Below are 18,324 nucleotides of genomic sequence, written 5' to 3'. Positions count from 1 at the left end.
AAATCAAACTTTTGGAACTTTTAATCATGTTATATTGTCATTTCCTCATAAGAAACACGCCAAAGCCATTTTTGGCCTCATTCATGCATTTTCTTCCCATCTCAGCTTCAATTTGGTCTCCTCCCCCGAAGAGGGTCTGTCTTGGTTCTCAAATCTGGATATTCTGTGAATTTTCTGACAAATTATTTCTTAAATGACTTCTTCTGAGACACCGCCGGAAAAATCATACATACCATCTACAAAGACACACCGGATAGGACAATGAAATGTAACGCCACTTGACTTTTTTAAGATGTGGTGGTGTAGTGGTTATAGAGTCAAGTTGACATGCAGTTTTGCGCAGGTTCGCCTCCCACTAGCAGAAATATTAGGTAGCTTACAACCCCTTTTCCTCATTTCTAGCTACACTTGCCAGTACTATGTTTACAACAATTTACTGGTATACCGTTTAACATATAATGACTAATGTGTTTATTTATTTATTTGTTTATTTAGCCAGTGTGAGTCCATTTGTGAGCAGAGTTTCAACTAAAATACTGTTTAGGAACGACCAAATTCAAAGAACTTTTAGAGACATAAATATTTTGCTGAAAATAAACATTACAACTAAAATATAAACAAATTAAAATGTTTCAGCTGGCTAAATGGATTGTTGCCGACCTCACCGAGAATCGAACCAGCACCAGCTGAGGGGAAAGCAAAACTTAAGTTAAACGATCTCGCCACTGGACTACCAGAGCACGTACGTAAATGACAGATGCTGTTGTACAGCACTTTTCTTGGAGCGGCTGTGGGTAGATATTCGTTAAAAGAAACCTTTTCATTTCGAGATAAATTCAGGCTTTGTCATGTAGCAAGTTATATTTATCTTGTTTAATTGAAGCATAGAACATAGCATTAACGACTGTAAACTAGTAACAGCCGTAATTCATGTGGGTCAGGTTAGTTTGCGATAAAGTTGGAAAAACAAAAACGGAAGTCAGTGGGCTAGACTGAGTTTGCGTGAATGGGCGGGGCTGACTCTGGTGCAGCTCCACCTTATGGTGCAGCTCCGCCTTTGTAGGTCTGCAGCGAGCACCCTCTCATCAGGCTTGGCCTTTTCTGACTCGATTGTTTTCCAGTATATTATCTTTCTGCAGCTAATGCAGAAAAAAAGTCACATTCAGCATGCATATGCACCTATGAGCAACCAATTGTTTTTCAATAAGGACTAGTATTACATGATTTCTTAGTGAATGAGACCTTTAAGTTTATCTTTTGACCTTTCGAATACTTCTTTAGCTTGTATTTTGATGAATTACGTTAAGTGGAATTAGCTTTGGACAAATATTGAGTCATTTATTGCATCACTGTCCAGAAAACCAGTGTATTATCAAAGCCTAGTACTATAAAATCATAAAAGATTTTTTTCCTTGATTAACTGATGGAAGCTGAAATTTAATAACAGTGATAAAACCCCATGATTTTTATACTGCACTGTTTGGTAACATTAGTCAGGTGGGTGTCGCAGTGGAATCCATTTTCCTTCCTGTCAAACAAAACAAGCTATTGTTTAATCACAGCATGACTCATAGCTAACACCTTGAAATCAAAACCAGTCAAAGAGCCGTAAAGCAAGCTCTCTTTAAAATCTTGTGGCACAGTTCTTTACAAAATGCTGTTTTCAAGGTTGTGTTTGTCTACATTTTCCACAGAGCCAACACAGATCGTCACGGTGAAAAGAACAATAAAACGGGTGTGACTGTTGTGTGTGCAAAGGCACGTGTGATTGCATGGACTGCAGCAATTGCTCAATGCGTATGACAACAAAAGGTTTGAGCTTGGCTGTGATAACAAATGAAAAGAGAAACCCGTTTAGTGTTAAAGTTCACACTGACTGCAAAGTCAGACAAAGCAGTGAATGAGTCAATTTTAAACTATTTGAGATGAATCTTGTTAAATCTTGGGAATATCCAACCAAAGCACCTTAAAATATCCCCGAACAAACTCAGTTGTTAAAACAAGCATAAAATAAAGATGCAGAAGCATGAAAAATAAGTACAAGAGTCCAGGGTGAGTGCATCTGGGTTGGTTTGACTCGCAATTGTTTTTCCACTTTTCTTCAATTTGTGTGCACACAGTTACTTCGATCTCTTGCAGTGTCAGCAGAGGTTTCTAAACTGATTCGCAAACTGCAAAAACTCAGAGTGAGCCAAACTAAACAGATAAAGAAAGATGCAGGGAGTTAATACAAATGTGTGTAAACATTTTTACAGCTTATTGGCTGCATACAGTGAGTATGTGTAGAACTGGTGGTGAAAGAGGCGGTTGAAGCTCTACTAGAGATAATTAAAAAAAAACTTCTTTGAAAATAAAAAAATAACTATTAAATTCCGATTTAAAAATCCTTCTTCCCTCTCTCCCTCAATCACTGGCAACAATCGTATCCCGATAACCAGAGACAGCTTCATCATGACCAGAAAACACAAATCAACAGCAGGTATAATTGTAAAATCAGATTTAGGACCCAACATGACACTAAAGAGAATGTTCTTAAGCCCAAAGCTTCACTTAAAAGTTCTTTTATTATTATTTCTAGTTTTTACCTTTGAAGAGTCAAGTTTTTTTTATTAAAAGGTTAGAATGTATCTAACTTGTCTTTGCATTTTACACATTTTCCTTTTTGCGTTGAACGCAGGCAAAGCAACACCCTGGATGTCTATTATTTAACAAATTTCACTGACTGGTGTTAGAGAAGCACTAAAACACAACCAGTTTTCAAACTCAAGGTATGACACGACTGCTTCTATCAAAAAGAAAAAAAAAACTACCCAATGAATTTTTGCCATCACATTTTCTTTACCACATTCAGGAACAGATTCACAGAAAATGTGCTTCGCCTCTTTAACCATTTTCTCCTGCTGTCTGCTCTTTAGTACCAGTTTCGCATTTACAAAGCAAACGGCGCTAACAGGCTGGTGGAAACACACCTATGAACTTCAGCATTTTGGAATAACGTACACTGTTTTTTGGTGTAAACAAAGTGGATATTGCTAAAACACAGCAGGCATAAAAGTGAAAAATTAAGGCGTTCAAAGAGAAGACCCAGAAATCCAGTATTAGCAGGTAATACCTTAGAAAAGCTTTGAGCTATTAAAACCCTTGGTTCTCCATTATTATGCTTGAGGAGCAACATTTTGCAACTTCTACTTGCATAAAAAACATTGAGTATGGATTACAGATTATACGTTTTTAGGCTGTCCCAATTCTATAGTCAAAAATTCAATGAAATTCGCTAAACTGAGTGAGTTTACCCCACTGCACCCAAAACATTTAGTCTCCAAATCTGCTGTATGGACTCAGAAGATGGGCTCCTAGACAGTTTTACTTACGCTCACAGACATAGATTTAACTTGAGCATGTCAATTCATTTTGAGAATAACATCTTTCTGCCAACACTTGTAGCTTCTTTAAAATATTTGTACAAAATGTACAAGATTAGTCCGACTAAATCTTCACAAAAACTCTTACAGCGTCCAACTAGAGTCTTTTTTATGGTTGTGTTTAAAAGTTAAGCTAAAACTTAAAAAAAAATCTCTAGTTTCTTTTACATTTGACAGCTTATCAGGAACACAACCAGTCCATAAAGCTGGATCAGAAAATAAAGTTTTAAAGAGCAAAAAAAAATAAAATAATAATAAATAAAAAAAACAGCTTTTTGGGGTAAGTTTTACTCCATCAGCAAGACATAAATAACAGCAAAAAAGAAAACAGAGTAATATTAGAGTTCATTTAAAGGGGAAATGACCAATAGGGAGTAGTCTTGGGAACTGAGTTGAATTGTCTAAAAAGCTGCATAAGACTGCAGGGAGAGACCTGAATCTAGGCTCCTGGCAGAACAAAACACATTCCCCCTTAACAGATTAACAAGAGGCAGGGGGGACATTCCTTCCCTCAACTGGAAACAGGATGTGAGAATAAAAAGAACTCGAGGCCCAGCTCGCTATTTTAATTGCGACAAATCTATTCATGTCCCCCACAGCGGCTGAGGCACTTTGTGTAAGCAGCAGCATCAAACTCACCCTGGCATCACCGCTGGCTGGCCGGGGCCCGTAGCTGAACGCCTGTGCTGGGTCTTTGTGGTACACCTTCAGACAGGAGTGGTCTGTGATGTTCCTGTAAGGAAAGGAGGTGATCGATGGTAAGTAGGAAGCCCAGATATCCCCATCGGAGCGCGGCCGATCCTGTCTCAACCTGGATCTCTTCAACATCTCGGCTAAGGGAACGTATCCTGACAAAGCCTCGCTGTCATCTGACATTTTCTTTAATTCTCAAAGTGAACGTTTCTCCGCATAAGCAGATCCCACTCACTGTGGTTTTGTACTCTGGACACCAACCCTAAAGCATCACAAGATATTTTATATACAACCCTGATAAAGAACTTATCACAAAGTACACACTTCACCTGAGCAGGAGCTCCTGTCTGGAGACCAAAGGTCAGCGTTTCTTATGTCTTTCATGTTTATTGTCTAAACATTGTATAGGTCATAAATGATTCAGGTGAATAGCAAACTAGGAAGCAAGAAGGCACAAAGGAAAAAAATAGAATAAGCTGTGAGCTAGACGGTTGCTGCTGTTTTTCTAAAATTACGCACAACACAATCCTTTGGAAATTATAGACTTAAATGTGTGACGCTGCTACTGCTGGAAGTTTGGAGAGTAAAACTTTTACACAACAAAGCAGGAAAGTTAAGAAAATATTAAAAAAGTGTTTGAGTGATTCAGAGACCTGGTACCAAACAGCTTTGACTTCAAACAACTTTCTTTCTGACATGGAGGGAAAAGGATGTGAGCTTTTCCTGGTCGGAAACATTTCCTGTTCAGGGAAAGCTGAATTAGGAATTCCAGGGCTGCCACCTCTCACACATTGAGCGTGAGACACACACAATGAAATGTTCAAATGTTGGCAGTCCTGGAATTAGACCAGATCTCCTACTGCAGGAAAACACTAGGTTGGCATCGCCACTCAGTTCAATTGTGAGATCCAGATTTGAGGTGAATAAAGAGTAACAAACATATATCAATACCTGACATCAGCAAGTTCGTAGTACATATTCCTCATGTCGTCTTTCACGTAGATGGCAACGCTGGGCGACTCCAACATCTTCATGCTGAGCTGTGGCGAGAAGGCACTGACAAACAGAGCTCTGATGGTGTCGATACTGGTGATCTCATTGGGCATGCGGATCTGTTTGGTCTCATCCCCGTACTGAAGATACAGAACGCCTAAGGAAAGAAAATCCACAGGGTTAACCTGGAAGCGACATTCAAGATCTCTCAACGACCGAGAAGGAATGTGCAGTTTGTTTTTCCTTTTAAGACCAAGTTCACAAATTTTATCAATACATTTGCTTTGGTCTATAGTATAAATGAATGCCCTGTCATTCAATCTCTGAGGAACAAAAGCTCTGGTGCTCCTGTTTCAGGAAGTAGACTTTACCCAGGGGAGAGATGTGCAGAAGCTGGCAAAATTTTATTTCCTGATACTTGGACATCTCTCCTCTGATTGGCTCACAGCAATGCAACCCTTTTGGTGACTCTGTTTGCTTTGCCAAGTTAATGTTTTACCTCAACAAACAACACAAGCTGGAAGTTCTGCCGTGTTGTGGAGTTGCTAATGCTAACAGTTAGCTTCTACCAGCTGAGACAAACTCTGCTCTCTCCTGGACGCTAAATCAACACAACCGTCCGTGAATGTTAATTGACATGTGATCGTGTGATGTTGATCTGTGTGGCAGGAGACCATGTTCATGTACAGCCTGAATGTAAAACTCAAAGAGACTGGTCATGTTTCAAATTTAACAAGTAAAAATGGTTTCTCAGTTAAATAGTTTTTCAGTGAAATTGCTAAGATTGTAAAATCTAATGGGTTATGAAAATATGAGGAGCATGCTATCACCACCTTGGTCTGATAGGCTTAAGGTAGCATGCTTGTACTTACTCATGGTGTCTCACAAGGTTCTGTGCTGGGGCCTCTGCTCTTCCTCCTCTATCTGCTTCCTCTTCAGCACATCCTGAGCTCCTTCAAAGGAATCTCCTACCATCTTTACGCATATGACATCCAACTGTACATCTCCTTTAATCCCCATGAGATGTCTAATCTGCAGCTGTTACACACCTGCTTAGACTCTATTAAAACCTGGATGGTTGGGAGCTTTCTACAGCTGAATGAAGATAATACTGAGATCCTCATCTGTGCCCCAGACAAGCTGGTTCCCAAAGTCAGAGACTCTCTTGGTCAGCTTGCTTCCCACACCCAACCTTCCATCAGGAATCTTGGCGTGACCTTTGACCCAGCTCTCACCCTGGATTCTCATGTCAGTTCTCTTGTTCGTTCTTCCTTCTTCCATCTCAGGAACATTGCTAAGCTGAGTCTCATTCTGTCCCGCTCTGAACTTGAGACAGTTATCCACACCTTCATCTCCTCATGCTTAGACTACTGTAACTCTCTTTTCACGTGTCTGAGCAGAACCTCCCTGAACCGTCTACAGGTGGTTCAGAATGCCTGTGCTCGGCTTCTGACCAAGTCCTCCAAACACACCCACATCACCCCGCTTCTCCTCCAGCTTCATTGGCTGCCAGTCAACTTCAGGGTTCATTTCAAGATCCTGGTTCTGGTCTATAGGGCCTTACATGGACAAGCACCATCTTACATTGGTGATCTTCTTAGTCCCTACACCCCCAGCAGGTCCCTGAGGTCCAGTGATCAAAGCCTACTGGTTGTGCAGCACCAGGCTAAAGACCAAAGGTGACAGATCATTTGCTGCTGTGGCCCCCAGACTCTGGAACTCTCTCCCCTTGAGCCTGAGATCAGTGGACTCGGTGGTCTCCTTTAAAAAGCAGCTGAATACTCACTTGTTCAAGCTGACTTTTGTATGACCTTCTTCACCACTCTCTTTATTCTGCTCTCCCCACCTATTCCACCTTCCTCAGGATCCACTGATTTCTCTCTTTCCTATTCACTCTCTCTCTTTCTTAACATTTTTTCTTTTAAATCCCAATTGCCTATTTTTGCTCATTTTAAATATATTTTTAAACATTTTCTAAATACTTTCTTTATATTTTTACCTTTTTTTTGTTTTTGTGAAGCGCCTCGTGATTTTTATCTTGAGAGGCGCTATAGAAATATTTTCTTCTTCTTTCTTCTTCTTGTTTATCCTCAAAAATCAGACCAAGAAAATCCAATGTGTTTCAAAGCCCAGATTTATGATCAGAGTGGCTCTGATGTCCTTCTGAGCAGACCAGAGTGCTCTTAACACACCACACAAGGTAGGAATATCTGATAAGATAATCTTAAGATCCATTACAATAACTGAGCACAACCTTAAAATTTTAGGAAGGGGTGGGGCTGGTCAAAACTGGCATGATTCACTTCACTTTGCGAACTCTAGTTCGACATAAATTGAAAAACATTCATACTTTCACTTTTCTCTGGAAGTTGCACAATGCAGCTCAGCAAATTTCCAGCACAGTCTCATTGTGTAAACATAGAAATCACTATTTTGGGTTCTAAATTAAGCATCAGAAGATATTCTAGCCTGCTGTACAACAAAAAACTAACGAATAAAAACGAATCATTAAAAAAATGCATTTAAACAAAACGTAACACTGCGTCAAATCTGCAGGAATTTTTTCAAGAAGAAAAATCAAAATCTCCTTGGTTACACTGGGACGTGGTGCAGAAACAGAGTTAAAAGTAAATCTGTGAGCTAAGGGTGGAACAGTAAATGTTGTGTATCAAATAGACCAAAGCTTGAACCTCTGAACCCTGGGTGTGGCCTCTGTACTGTGTTTTAGAAAAACAGATGTCGCTCCCACAAAATTTATGAACACGCCCACACTGCACTTGTGTAAACATTACCAGGGAGGGAAAACGATTCACTTGTATTTCCAGTCTTTGATTTACTGTTTTAATTAATGTGATACAAATATTTCTAAGGCAACAATGGAACTTTAGACAATTACGAAACTGGTTAAAAAAGCTGCGTCACATAAAAAAAGTCTCACTTTATAACAGACAAAGGGGATTTCAAAGACCATTTGTTGGATTTTTTGTTCCCTCAGTAGAAACAGCTCAATTTCAGACAAGTAAGCATGATTTTACTTGGTGCAAACGCCATAAAAAAGCCAGTAAAAGCTACCAGATGTTAGTGAAATATTATACAAGATCCTACATGCTCCAAGAGACGGAGTGTGGGCACATTCAGGAAATAAAAGTGCTGAGTCTCTCCATTGCTTATTCAGGACTGTCTGGGTTTCTGGGCAGGAACACCTCAACAAATTGCCCATTAGAAGTAAAACTTTATACTTTCCTTTGGGTCACAACTTTCATCCAGATGAATAAAAAAGTTTGGTGGCAAAGTGCCAGTCATCACAATTGCTTTACAGGGATTTATTTTTGCTTTGAAACATCAAAAAAATATATCTAATGGGAAGTTTATACCACAAAGGAATGGTGTTACATCTCTTAAGTGTTTGATTTTGTGCTCAGGAAACAGATGGCCAAAGGGTTTTGTGACCAAATGGACACATCAGAGCTTCAGTTTATTGGAAATCTCTTCAATAAGAAACAAGTTCAAACTAAACACAGACACAAATAGCAACCTTCCATGTTCTTTCCAAGAGTTTTAAAACACCCTAAAAATGAGAAAAACACTACAATAAAGCCGCAAATCAATCCTATGAAGATATCATATTGTAAACAAATGTTATACTCACATTATAAGTGGTTCCTTTTGTCTTTGTGTTCTTATGAAGCTAAGGAGAAGACCACGCTGTAACTCCAAATCCCCAAATGTCCGTTGGACTAAGTGAAGCGTGTATCTGGGTGTATGAATGTGTGTGAGACACTGTGGGAGGGACGCAGCCATAAAGTGGTGCCCCAGTTTTTTTTCTCCTCCGCTTCATCACACCATAACACCCCCCCCCCCCCACACACACACACACACACAGACAGTTACGATGCTTTGACTTGATGTATTTAATGGTAAAACAATGTCTGCATGGGCATGTGTGTGTTTTAAAGCCTACTTGTTGTGTTTTGGCTGGTATTCTAATCACCTAAAACTGTGGAAAAAAGACTCCCCGTGGTTCTATTCACTTTCAAGTTGATCGCAAATTCTTCTACCCAAAAGCAAATTTCTCACCAGGTCGTGTCAGCCAAGTTTGAAGAAAAATGACGTAATGCATTCTTTAGAGAGTTTGCAAACTCTGCAAAAACATTCAGTGACTATTATAGCAAAAGAAGCTTTTTCTGGGTTTTCTGTAAGATTTGAACTTTTAAACAGTGTAGCATTAACTTTCCTCATAGAGGCTGAATAAAGCCATATTTGAGCTACTGATATTTTAAACAATCCGATAACAGTGAGAATGAAAAAGTTTATTAGTGTAATTGTCCCTTTTCCTCACACACAAGGAGGTCATCTTGGACTTCCAGGTTGGAGTCAGTTAGAAATCTCAAGTTATCTCAGTTGGAATTCCAGTGAATTCCAGTTTGCTGAGTAAAGCAGGTCGCTGTGAATGGATGATGTTGATGACAAATGATAGCCTGGCAAGCCATCCTATATATGTGAATATATAGTCTGGCCATGACCCATTGGCAGAGCATGGTCGTGGGGCAGAATCTACTGTTGTCTCATGCTATTGGACAACAACGATGAGACTTCACCGCTACGGATGTGAGTCAATGGGGCAGTCCACTATACATTCATAGAAGATGCAAATACATCCTTTTTCTAAATAAAGAACTTCAGCACCTCTATCTGCTCTTGACAAAAAAAGAAATAAAAGCACAAGTCTAAATAGTCCATAATTGATGCCAAAGGCGTTTCAAATGAGCGGCCCCATCTTAGTTGTTTCAGTCTGTCACATCATCCTGCCCACCAAACCGATAGAGCATTGTGATTGGCCCACCAAACCGTTAGGGTGTTTTCATTGGCCCATCACACTGACAGAAAGCTGTGATTGGCCCACCAAACCGATAGTGTGCTTTGATTTGCTTATCAAACCACTAAAAAGACAGAAGACTGGTCTGGCCTGCTGAGACTCCTATGGAGCATGGCTAGACCAACACGCAGAGCAAAATCATTTCGCTTCGGCTACTGACTGTCTAGATTTCTAGGCTAGATGAACGACGCTCTATGAATAGAATAATTATGTAACAAGACATTTAGGACAATGTAGCTGCTTCATGCATAAACACTTAGCTATTTAATATTAAATCATATTTTGTACGGCTTAGCAGAAATGTTAAAAGCAGAGGTGGAGTGGTAGATTCGCCGTTCACTGAGTGATCTGAGGAGTCGTAGTCCACCTCGCATTAAGACCAAGACAGTGTTTCTACGTGACAAAAACTTTGATTTATACAGTTTTCTTTTGAACAAAGGTGATTCAGGATCAGAGCTATAGTGTGACTTCAAAGGACTCCAAAAAGCCAAATAGATCTCCATGTCAATGGGACAAGCCTAAAATCCATCACTGAAGTGCTGTGATATTTATACCCTGAGGCAGAATTGCATTAAAAAAGGATTCTTCAGGAAAAGGCTCTGGATCATTTAACCCTTTGATGCATAATGGTCACTGCAGTGGACAGGTACTCAAAATTGTTATTACGTTATTTTTGCTATTAAGGACAGCTGTTGAAGACTTTATTGCATGTGAGCCCCTCCATTTGGACATCAGTAAGTCAAGCCAACATATTTCATGTTCAGAATGCACGCTGTCCACTGAGATGGACATGTAATAAATTATTTGTAAATTAACAAAATGTTACAAAAAATATTTGTTGAAATTAGTTTCATTCACACCTAAAGATGGATGAAAAAAATTGTTTAAAAAATCATGGTTGAAGATTTCATAATTCATGCATCAGAGGGTTAAAAAACCACCAAAGCTGCATTCACAGACGGTAAAATAAATCAATGTCAGAACTTTTTCTGGGCTTGCGCTTGTATGAACTATCTTGTGCTGTATTTCAACTTCTTTCTGGCAAAAGCAATTCATTGTCACATTTTGCTGTACTTAAAACATTTAATGTGTTCTATTTATAAATTTAAACAAAATATGCAAAGGTTTTTCACATTCACCAAACATGCAGCATACCTAGAGAGCGGTCTTTTGTCTGGTTGGCTGATCGAACGACGGGCAGGCTGGCACGAATCCGACTGCCCCTGGTAAAGGCTGTAGGTGCATCTGTCTCAGACATGGTGTCCAGTGATTCTACAGACGCCAAGGAAAGATGGTCGACCTGGTCGCCAACGCTCGGTTGGGGGCTGGGCCCGTGCTTCGGACTTCTGCTCTGCAGGGGGATGCAAAAGCATAGAGTGAGTGTCCTCTGTAAGCAATGATGTTTACTTCATATTCTGCATAGCATACATCTTCAAATGTAGAAAACAATCTTTTATGGTGGTTTGCTCATGCACGACATAAAAATAAAACCAAAGCCATGCAAATGTGCAAATAGGTGTTTCCCAGTTTCTTAAAACGACACACCTCTACATCACTGTAGTTACAGTTATTAACCATAAACAAGTGTCTGCACTTTTGAAATATTAAAATGTAAAATGTGGACTGAGAAGAAATATTGATTTAAAAAGATGTTGCTTTGATCTCATTGACAAGACAATGTGTGACATCCATTGTGCAGCCGTGTTGAGCTGAAAACTCAGGTTTTCACTGGGCTGTACAGAAATAGTGAGAAATTTGAGGAGTTATTAAAATTCTCAAAACATCCACGGAGGTTCTTCTTTTATTCATTTTTATGTTGCAGGAATTGAGGATGTGTTGAGAAAAATTAGCAAGACTAAATGATCACATTCAATTCAGTTTATTTATATAGCGCCAAATCACGACAAGTCGTCTCAAGGCACTTCACTACGTAAACGTTCCAATACAGTTCAGTTCATTAAGCCAGTCAGTAAAAGGTTCCTTAGTCATCGAATCATTGACAGGCATCCATGTCTTTACAGCAATCCTTATACTAAACAACGTAGCGACAGTGGAGAGGAAAACTCCCTTTTAACAGAAGAACTTTCACGTCTAGAACTCACCAAACCCTTCTAAGTTTATGTGAGTCAAAACGGGAAAGAAATAAAGACACAGCTTAGGAAGTAGTCTCTGACCAAATAAGGTATAGAAAGAGGGCAAATTGATACTAAACTAAAATATAGCTACAACACTTTTTTTCCCCCCAAATTGTGTCAAGAAAATGTTCCAGTTAGTTTGCAAACGTGAACCAGCCATATATAAAACTTGTAGCAAAAGTGTTGAATTAGCTAATTCTGTGTGATTCTGACTGAAAATTGTCACATTTCCTGTAACTTTGTGTCTCCAACTAGTCCCCAACAGTCGCAGCCCAGTGAGACATGGCCGCACAGCAGTGCTGTAACTGCAAAGCAAGCAAAAGCTAATGAAAAAAATAAAAGTTATGAAACAACCTTCTCCTCCAGCACTAGTTCAGTGCTGCAGAGCGAATGAAGCTACAGACACAAGGCCAAGCCCATCACCTGCGTGCACATGCTGCTGTCACACACTGACAGAAAAATGAATACTCCTCCAATAAAGCCAATATTTTTAAAGCTTTTTTTTTTTTTGGACAGAACTGGTTTTGCCTGGCAGCCAAGGCAGAATGGCAGGCACAGACAGAGCAAGCGCTTAAGTACCCAGGGGCACAAGTGTTGGGAACATAATGTCACAAAGCATATGCTAGTGAGAATACAGCCACACTCACACACACACACACTGACACACTAACCACCATGATGCAGATAAGATAAAGGGCCAACTAACTCTGTGGGGCAATCGGATTTTCACCAAATACCGCTGAATGTCAAGCTCAGTGTGAAAGGAGGAGAGCATGCCCTGCAAAGACTGATGGGAGGGGGGAAACAAAGACAGAGAGGGAGAAAACAAAAAGTACATGGCTAAGAAACGCCAGCGGGGACTTGAGATGGAAGAAGAGATGTTCATCTAAGAAAACAGAAAACCAAGGAAACAAATAAATGTCACAAGAAACGAAGAAAGAAACAAGAAGGATGCAAAGGCAGCTTGCAACATTTCATTAGTTATTTTATTAAACACCAGTTAAAGTTACTGTTATTAAGTACATTTGCATGAGCTGTTTGCAAGGTGTGGGACACATGTTTAATACATGTGCAATTGTCTCTAGCTGGAATGAATGTCTTCTAAGTTGTACTCAGGGGAAAAAGCACAGATGTGCCTGTTTCAGGAACTAGAAGTGAGCCACATCAGAGGAGAGCTGAACACGGCAGGATTTGGGGTCTTTTTCCTCATATTTGGACATCTCACCTCGGATTGGATAACAGGAATGCAACTCTACCACTAACTCAGCTTGCTTTGCAACGTTGATGTTTTATCTCCATAAATAACTCAAGCCTGAGGAGTTCTGCTGTGTGGTGGAGTTGCTAATGCTAACAGTTAACTTCTACTGAAGGAGACGTTCTCTGCTGATTCCTGAATGCTAAACCAACAACAGCCTTTCCTGCTGTGAGTCAAGATGGGTGAGCCCATGAATGTTGAGGAAGTGACAGTGTGACATAAATCTGTCAGTATTATCAAATCATTGTCTATTTTTTATTAGAAGCTAATGCATGAGATAGGTGTAGGAGACTATTTTCATGTTCAGCCTGCATTAAAAAGTCAGAGTGGCTGATTATAATCAAAAATAAGTTGTGTTCCGTGCCTTTAAAATGCTGAGTCAAGCCTCAACTTAAAAAACAAGCCTCTTCTGCATGAATCAGAGAATAAAATTACCAACTGAAAACATGCTTTTATTCTAGTAATGTGGCTGATAGTCAACTTTTCGAGCAGAGGTCACATAGAGTTTACATGTAACCTGAAACTAGACGTGTTGGGAACTGAAACTGAACACTGAATGATTTATAAGCTTATTTAGTGATGATAGGTTCAAACAGACCTCCTACACTATTCGAACTGCTACTGTGTTCCCTATAGGAACATATCACCTGTACCTACATCACCTGTAGCTACTAATTAAGTCAGAATGGTCTGTCAGTGCAATTCAACATAGTTATAACTCTTCGGTTGCAGAAAATTGTTTTCATAAAATACAGTTGACGTCAGTACATATTCAGCCATTAGATCAACTTGAAACATGTAAAGCAAACTATATATTTAAAAAATACAAATCTGTGAGGAAACTTGTTGAAATCTTAAAGTGACGATGGGGTGATAGGGGGCAGTGCACACCTAAATCACTGCAAACAAGCAGTATTTTTGTGTTCAAGTAGGACCTTACCAATGGATGGCCATTAGGGTCAAAGAGCCCTGGGAGCGCCACCTCCAGCAAAATGACAAGCACATCAGGCTCTCATCACTGGCAGCAAGTGAAGAGGTAAATGTGTAAAACAACATTCATGAATGGTGAACGTGTTGTAACTGTTCATCACAAATCTCTAAAAGCATTTTGTCCTCATAGGCTCCTGTAGAAGGAAAATGGCATCTAATATGGCACCGCCCAAATACTTAGACCCACTCCCATGTCTAAACCCAATTTTATATGTTATGAAGCAAGTTTTTTTTTCAACAACTGGGCATCATTTAATTCATTTTAACAGCATTTCTATGGATATTTGGATAACAGGATTGCAACAAATCTTGATAATTAAATTGGTAAAAGGAGTTCATAAATTACCAGTGAACTTATGTACAAGTCTTTGTGACATTTTTAGCTATTTTATCTGCCTCTGATCAGAGCATACCAACATTCAAAAGACTCAAATAATGACAAATCATATTAACCAGTTTGATTTTAAGCATTACAACACCAGTTTCTTTAAATGGGGTAAATTCTTGGTCTATGGTATGACTAATGAGGTGAAAGCTCAGAACTCACAAAAGGAGCAAATGGAGCTCTTTTCTGGTTGGTTGAATTTGGCAAATGTAAAAGCTACAGTATGCACGGGAAATTCCATCACTCATTTAGAAGAGGGTAATTAAGTTAAATCACTCCAAAAGAGCTCACATGTGACAAATGAGACGCTCCGTTAAATTTCGTTGTCGTCGTATTCCTCCGCTTATCTGGGTCTGGGTCGCGGGGGCAGCATCCCAACTAGGGAGCTCCAGACCGTCCTCTCCCCGGCCTTCTCCACCAGCTCCTCTGGCAGGACCCCAAGGCGTTCCCGGACCAGATTGGAGATATAACCTCTCCAACGTGTCCTGGGTCGACCCGGGGGCCTCCTGCCGGCAGGACATGCCCGAAACACCTCCCCGGGGAGGCGTCCAGGAGGCATCCTGACCAGGTGCCGAAACACCTCCCCGGGGAGGCGTCCAGGAGGCATCCTGACCAGGTGCCCAAACCACCTCAACTGACTCCTTTCGATCCGGAGGAGCAGCGGTTCTACTCCGAGTCCCTCCCGAATGTCCGAGCTCCTCACCCTATCTCTAAGGCTGAGTCCGGCCACCCTACGGAGGAAACTCAGCTCGGCCGCTTGTATCCGCAATCTCGTTCTTTCGGTCATTACCCAAAGCTCATGACGATAGGTGAGGATTGGGACGTAGATCGACCGGTAAATCGAGAGCCTGGCTTTCTGGCTCAGCTCCCTCTTCACTACGACAAATCGGCTCAGCGTCCGCATCACTGCAGACACCAAACCAATCCGCCTGTCGATCCCCCGACCCCTCCTACCCTCACTCGTGAACAAGACCTCGAGATACTTAAACTCCTCCACTTGAGGTAGGACCTCTCCCCCGACCCGGAGTTGGCAAGACACCCTTTCCCAGTCGGGAACCATGGTCTCAGATTTGGAGGTGCTGATCCTCATCCCAGCCGCTTCACACTCGGCTGCGAACCTACCCAGCAAGAGCTGAAGGTCAGAGCTGGATGAAGCTAGGAGGACCACATCATCCGCAAAAAGCAGAGACGAGATTCTCCTGCCACCAAACTCGACACACTCCACACCACGGCTGCGTCTAGAAATTCTGTCCGTAAAGGTAACGAACAGAACCGGTGACAAAGGGCAGCCCTGGCGGAGTCCAACCCTCACTGGGAACAGGTCCGACTTACTACCGGCTATGCAGACCAAACTCACGCTCCTCTGGTAAAGGGACTGAATTGCCCTCAACAGAAAGCCACCCACCCCATACTCCTGGAGCGTCCCCCACAGGGTGCCCCTGGGGACACAGTCATAAACCTTCTCCAAATCCACAAAACACATGTGGATTGGTTGGGCAAACTCCCATGCCCCCTCCATCACCCTTGCAAGGGTATAGAGCTGGTCCACAGTTCCACGGCCAGGACGAAAATCACATTGCTCCACCTCAATCTGAGATTCAACTATCGATCGGACCCTCCTCTCCAGTACCTTGGAGTAGACCTTTTCAGGGAGGCTGAGGAGTGTGATCCCCCTATAGTTGGAACACACTCTCAGGTCACCCTTCTTAAAGTTGGGGACCACCACCCCGGTCTTCCACTCCACAGGAACTGCTCCCGATGACCACGCAATGTTGCAAAGATGTGTCAACCATGACAGCCTTACAACATCCATAGCCTTGAGATACCCAGGACGAACCTCATCCACCTGCTGGGTAGTTGTTTGACTACCTCAGTAACTTCTGCCCCAGAGATTGGATAGTCCATGCCCAGGTCTACCGGCTCTGGTTCCTCCTCGGAATGCGCATAGGTGGGATTGAGGAGCTCCTCAAAGTATTCCTTCCACCGTCCGACTATAGCCCCACTTGACGTCAGCAGCTCCCCATCCCCACTGTAAACAGTGTGAGCGAGTTGCTGCCTTCCTCTCCTGAAGCGCCGGACAGTTTGCCAGAACCTCTTTGGAGCCGATCGATAGTCTTTCTCCATGGCCTCACCAAACTCCTTCCACGCCCGAGATTTTGCCTTGGCAACTGCCACTGCTGCACCCCGCTTGGCTATCCGGTACCTGTCTGCTGCCTCCGGAGACCCACAGACCAGCCACGCCCTGTAGGCCTCCTTCTTCAGCCTGACGGCTCCCCGAACCTCTGGTGTCCACCAGCATGTACGGGGGTTGCCACCACGACTGGCACCAGCCACCTTGCGACCACAGCTAGCAACAGCTGCCTCAACAATTGCAGAGTGGAACAAGGCCCACTCGGAGTCAATGTCCGCCACTGCTCTCGGGACGCAGTCAAAGCTCTGCCGGAGGTGAGAGTTGAAGACCGTCTTAACAGGTTCTTCTGCCAGGCGTTCCCAGCAGACCCTCACTATGCGTTTGGGTCTGCCAGGTCTATGCGGCATCTTCCCCTGCCATCTGATCCAACTCACCACCAGGTGGTGATCAGTTGACAGCTCCGCTCGTCTCTTCACTCGGGTGTCCAAAACATACAGCCGCAGGTCAGATGATACGACTACAAAGTCTATCATCAACCTGCGACCTAGGCTGCCCTGGTACCAAGTGTACCGATGGGCATCCTTATGTTTGAACATGGTGTTCGTTATGGCCGAACTGCGGCTTGCACAGAAGTCCAATAACGAAACACCACTCGAGTTAAGATCAGGCCGGCCGTTCCTCCCAATCACTCCCCTCCAGGTCATGCTGTCATTGCCCATGTGAGCATTGAAGTCCCCAGCAGGACAATGGAGTCCCCCTGATGGAGCACTATCTAGCACTCGTCCCAGGGACTCCAGAAAGGGTGGGTACTCTGAACTGACATTTGGCCCATAAGCACAAAACAACAGTCAGGACCCGTTCCCCGACCTGAAGGCGCAGGGAAGCTACCCTCTCGTCCCCCGGGGTAAACTCCAACACTCAGGCAGAGAGTCTCGGGGCTAACAAAAAGCCAAACCCAGCCCTCCGCCTCTCACCCGGAAAAACTCCAGCAAAGGAGAGTGTCCAACCCCTCTCAAGGACTTGCGTTCCAGAGCCAATGCTATGTGTCGAGGTGAGTCCGACTATATCTAGCCGGTACCGCTCAACCTCTGCCACAAGCTCCTGCTCCTTCCCCGCCAGCGAGGTGACGTTCCATGTCCCAAAAACCAGTTTTCTTGTCCGGGGATCGGACCGCCAAGACTCCCGCCTTGGTCTGCCACCCAATCCACATTGCACCGGACCCTTCATGTTCCTCCTGCGGGTGGTGGGTCCACAGTTGGATGAGCCCATGTATCGGGTTTGGACTGGGCCCGGCCGGGCCCCATGGGCGAAAGCCCGGCCACCAGGCGCTCGCTCACAGGCCCCAAACCCAGGCCTGGCTCCAGGGTGGGACCCCGGTAACCCTCCGGGCTGGGTACTCCAACTCTTTGTTTTAACGTCCATGAAAGATCCTGTGAAGATCCGT

At 42.6% G+C, this 18,324-nt stretch overlaps 1 protein-coding gene across 17 annotated transcripts in view; it reads right to left on the bottom strand.

Moving 5' to 3' along the window:
* si:ch211-285f17.1 (sickle tail protein homolog) overlaps positions 1-18,324 on the bottom strand; it is a 129,285-nt gene that overhangs the window by 28,633 nt on the left and 82,328 nt on the right. For 11 of the 17 annotated variants that reach the window (XM_070553142.1, XM_070553143.1, XM_070553141.1 and 8 more), the window contains exons 3-6: positions 12,826-12,906; positions 11,140-11,335; positions 5,067-5,265; positions 4,062-4,155 (exon numbers count right to left, since the gene is read on the bottom strand). In XM_070553142.1, the coding sequence (XP_070409243.1) occupies positions 4,062-4,155; positions 5,067-5,265; positions 11,140-11,335; positions 12,826-12,906 (570 nt within the window). The other 6 variants (XM_015954585.3, XM_015954604.3, XM_015954596.3 and 3 more) reach the window with 3 other exon arrangements.

This window comes from Nothobranchius furzeri, chromosome 7 (assembly GCF_043380555.1).
Source record: "Nothobranchius furzeri strain GRZ-AD chromosome 7, NfurGRZ-RIMD1, whole genome shotgun sequence".
In the NCBI taxonomy this organism is placed as follows: Eukaryota; Metazoa; Chordata; class Actinopteri; order Cyprinodontiformes; family Nothobranchiidae; genus Nothobranchius; species Nothobranchius furzeri.
Note: the sequence above shows the minus strand (reverse complement) of the source record. Positions and strands in the feature narration are given on the sequence as shown.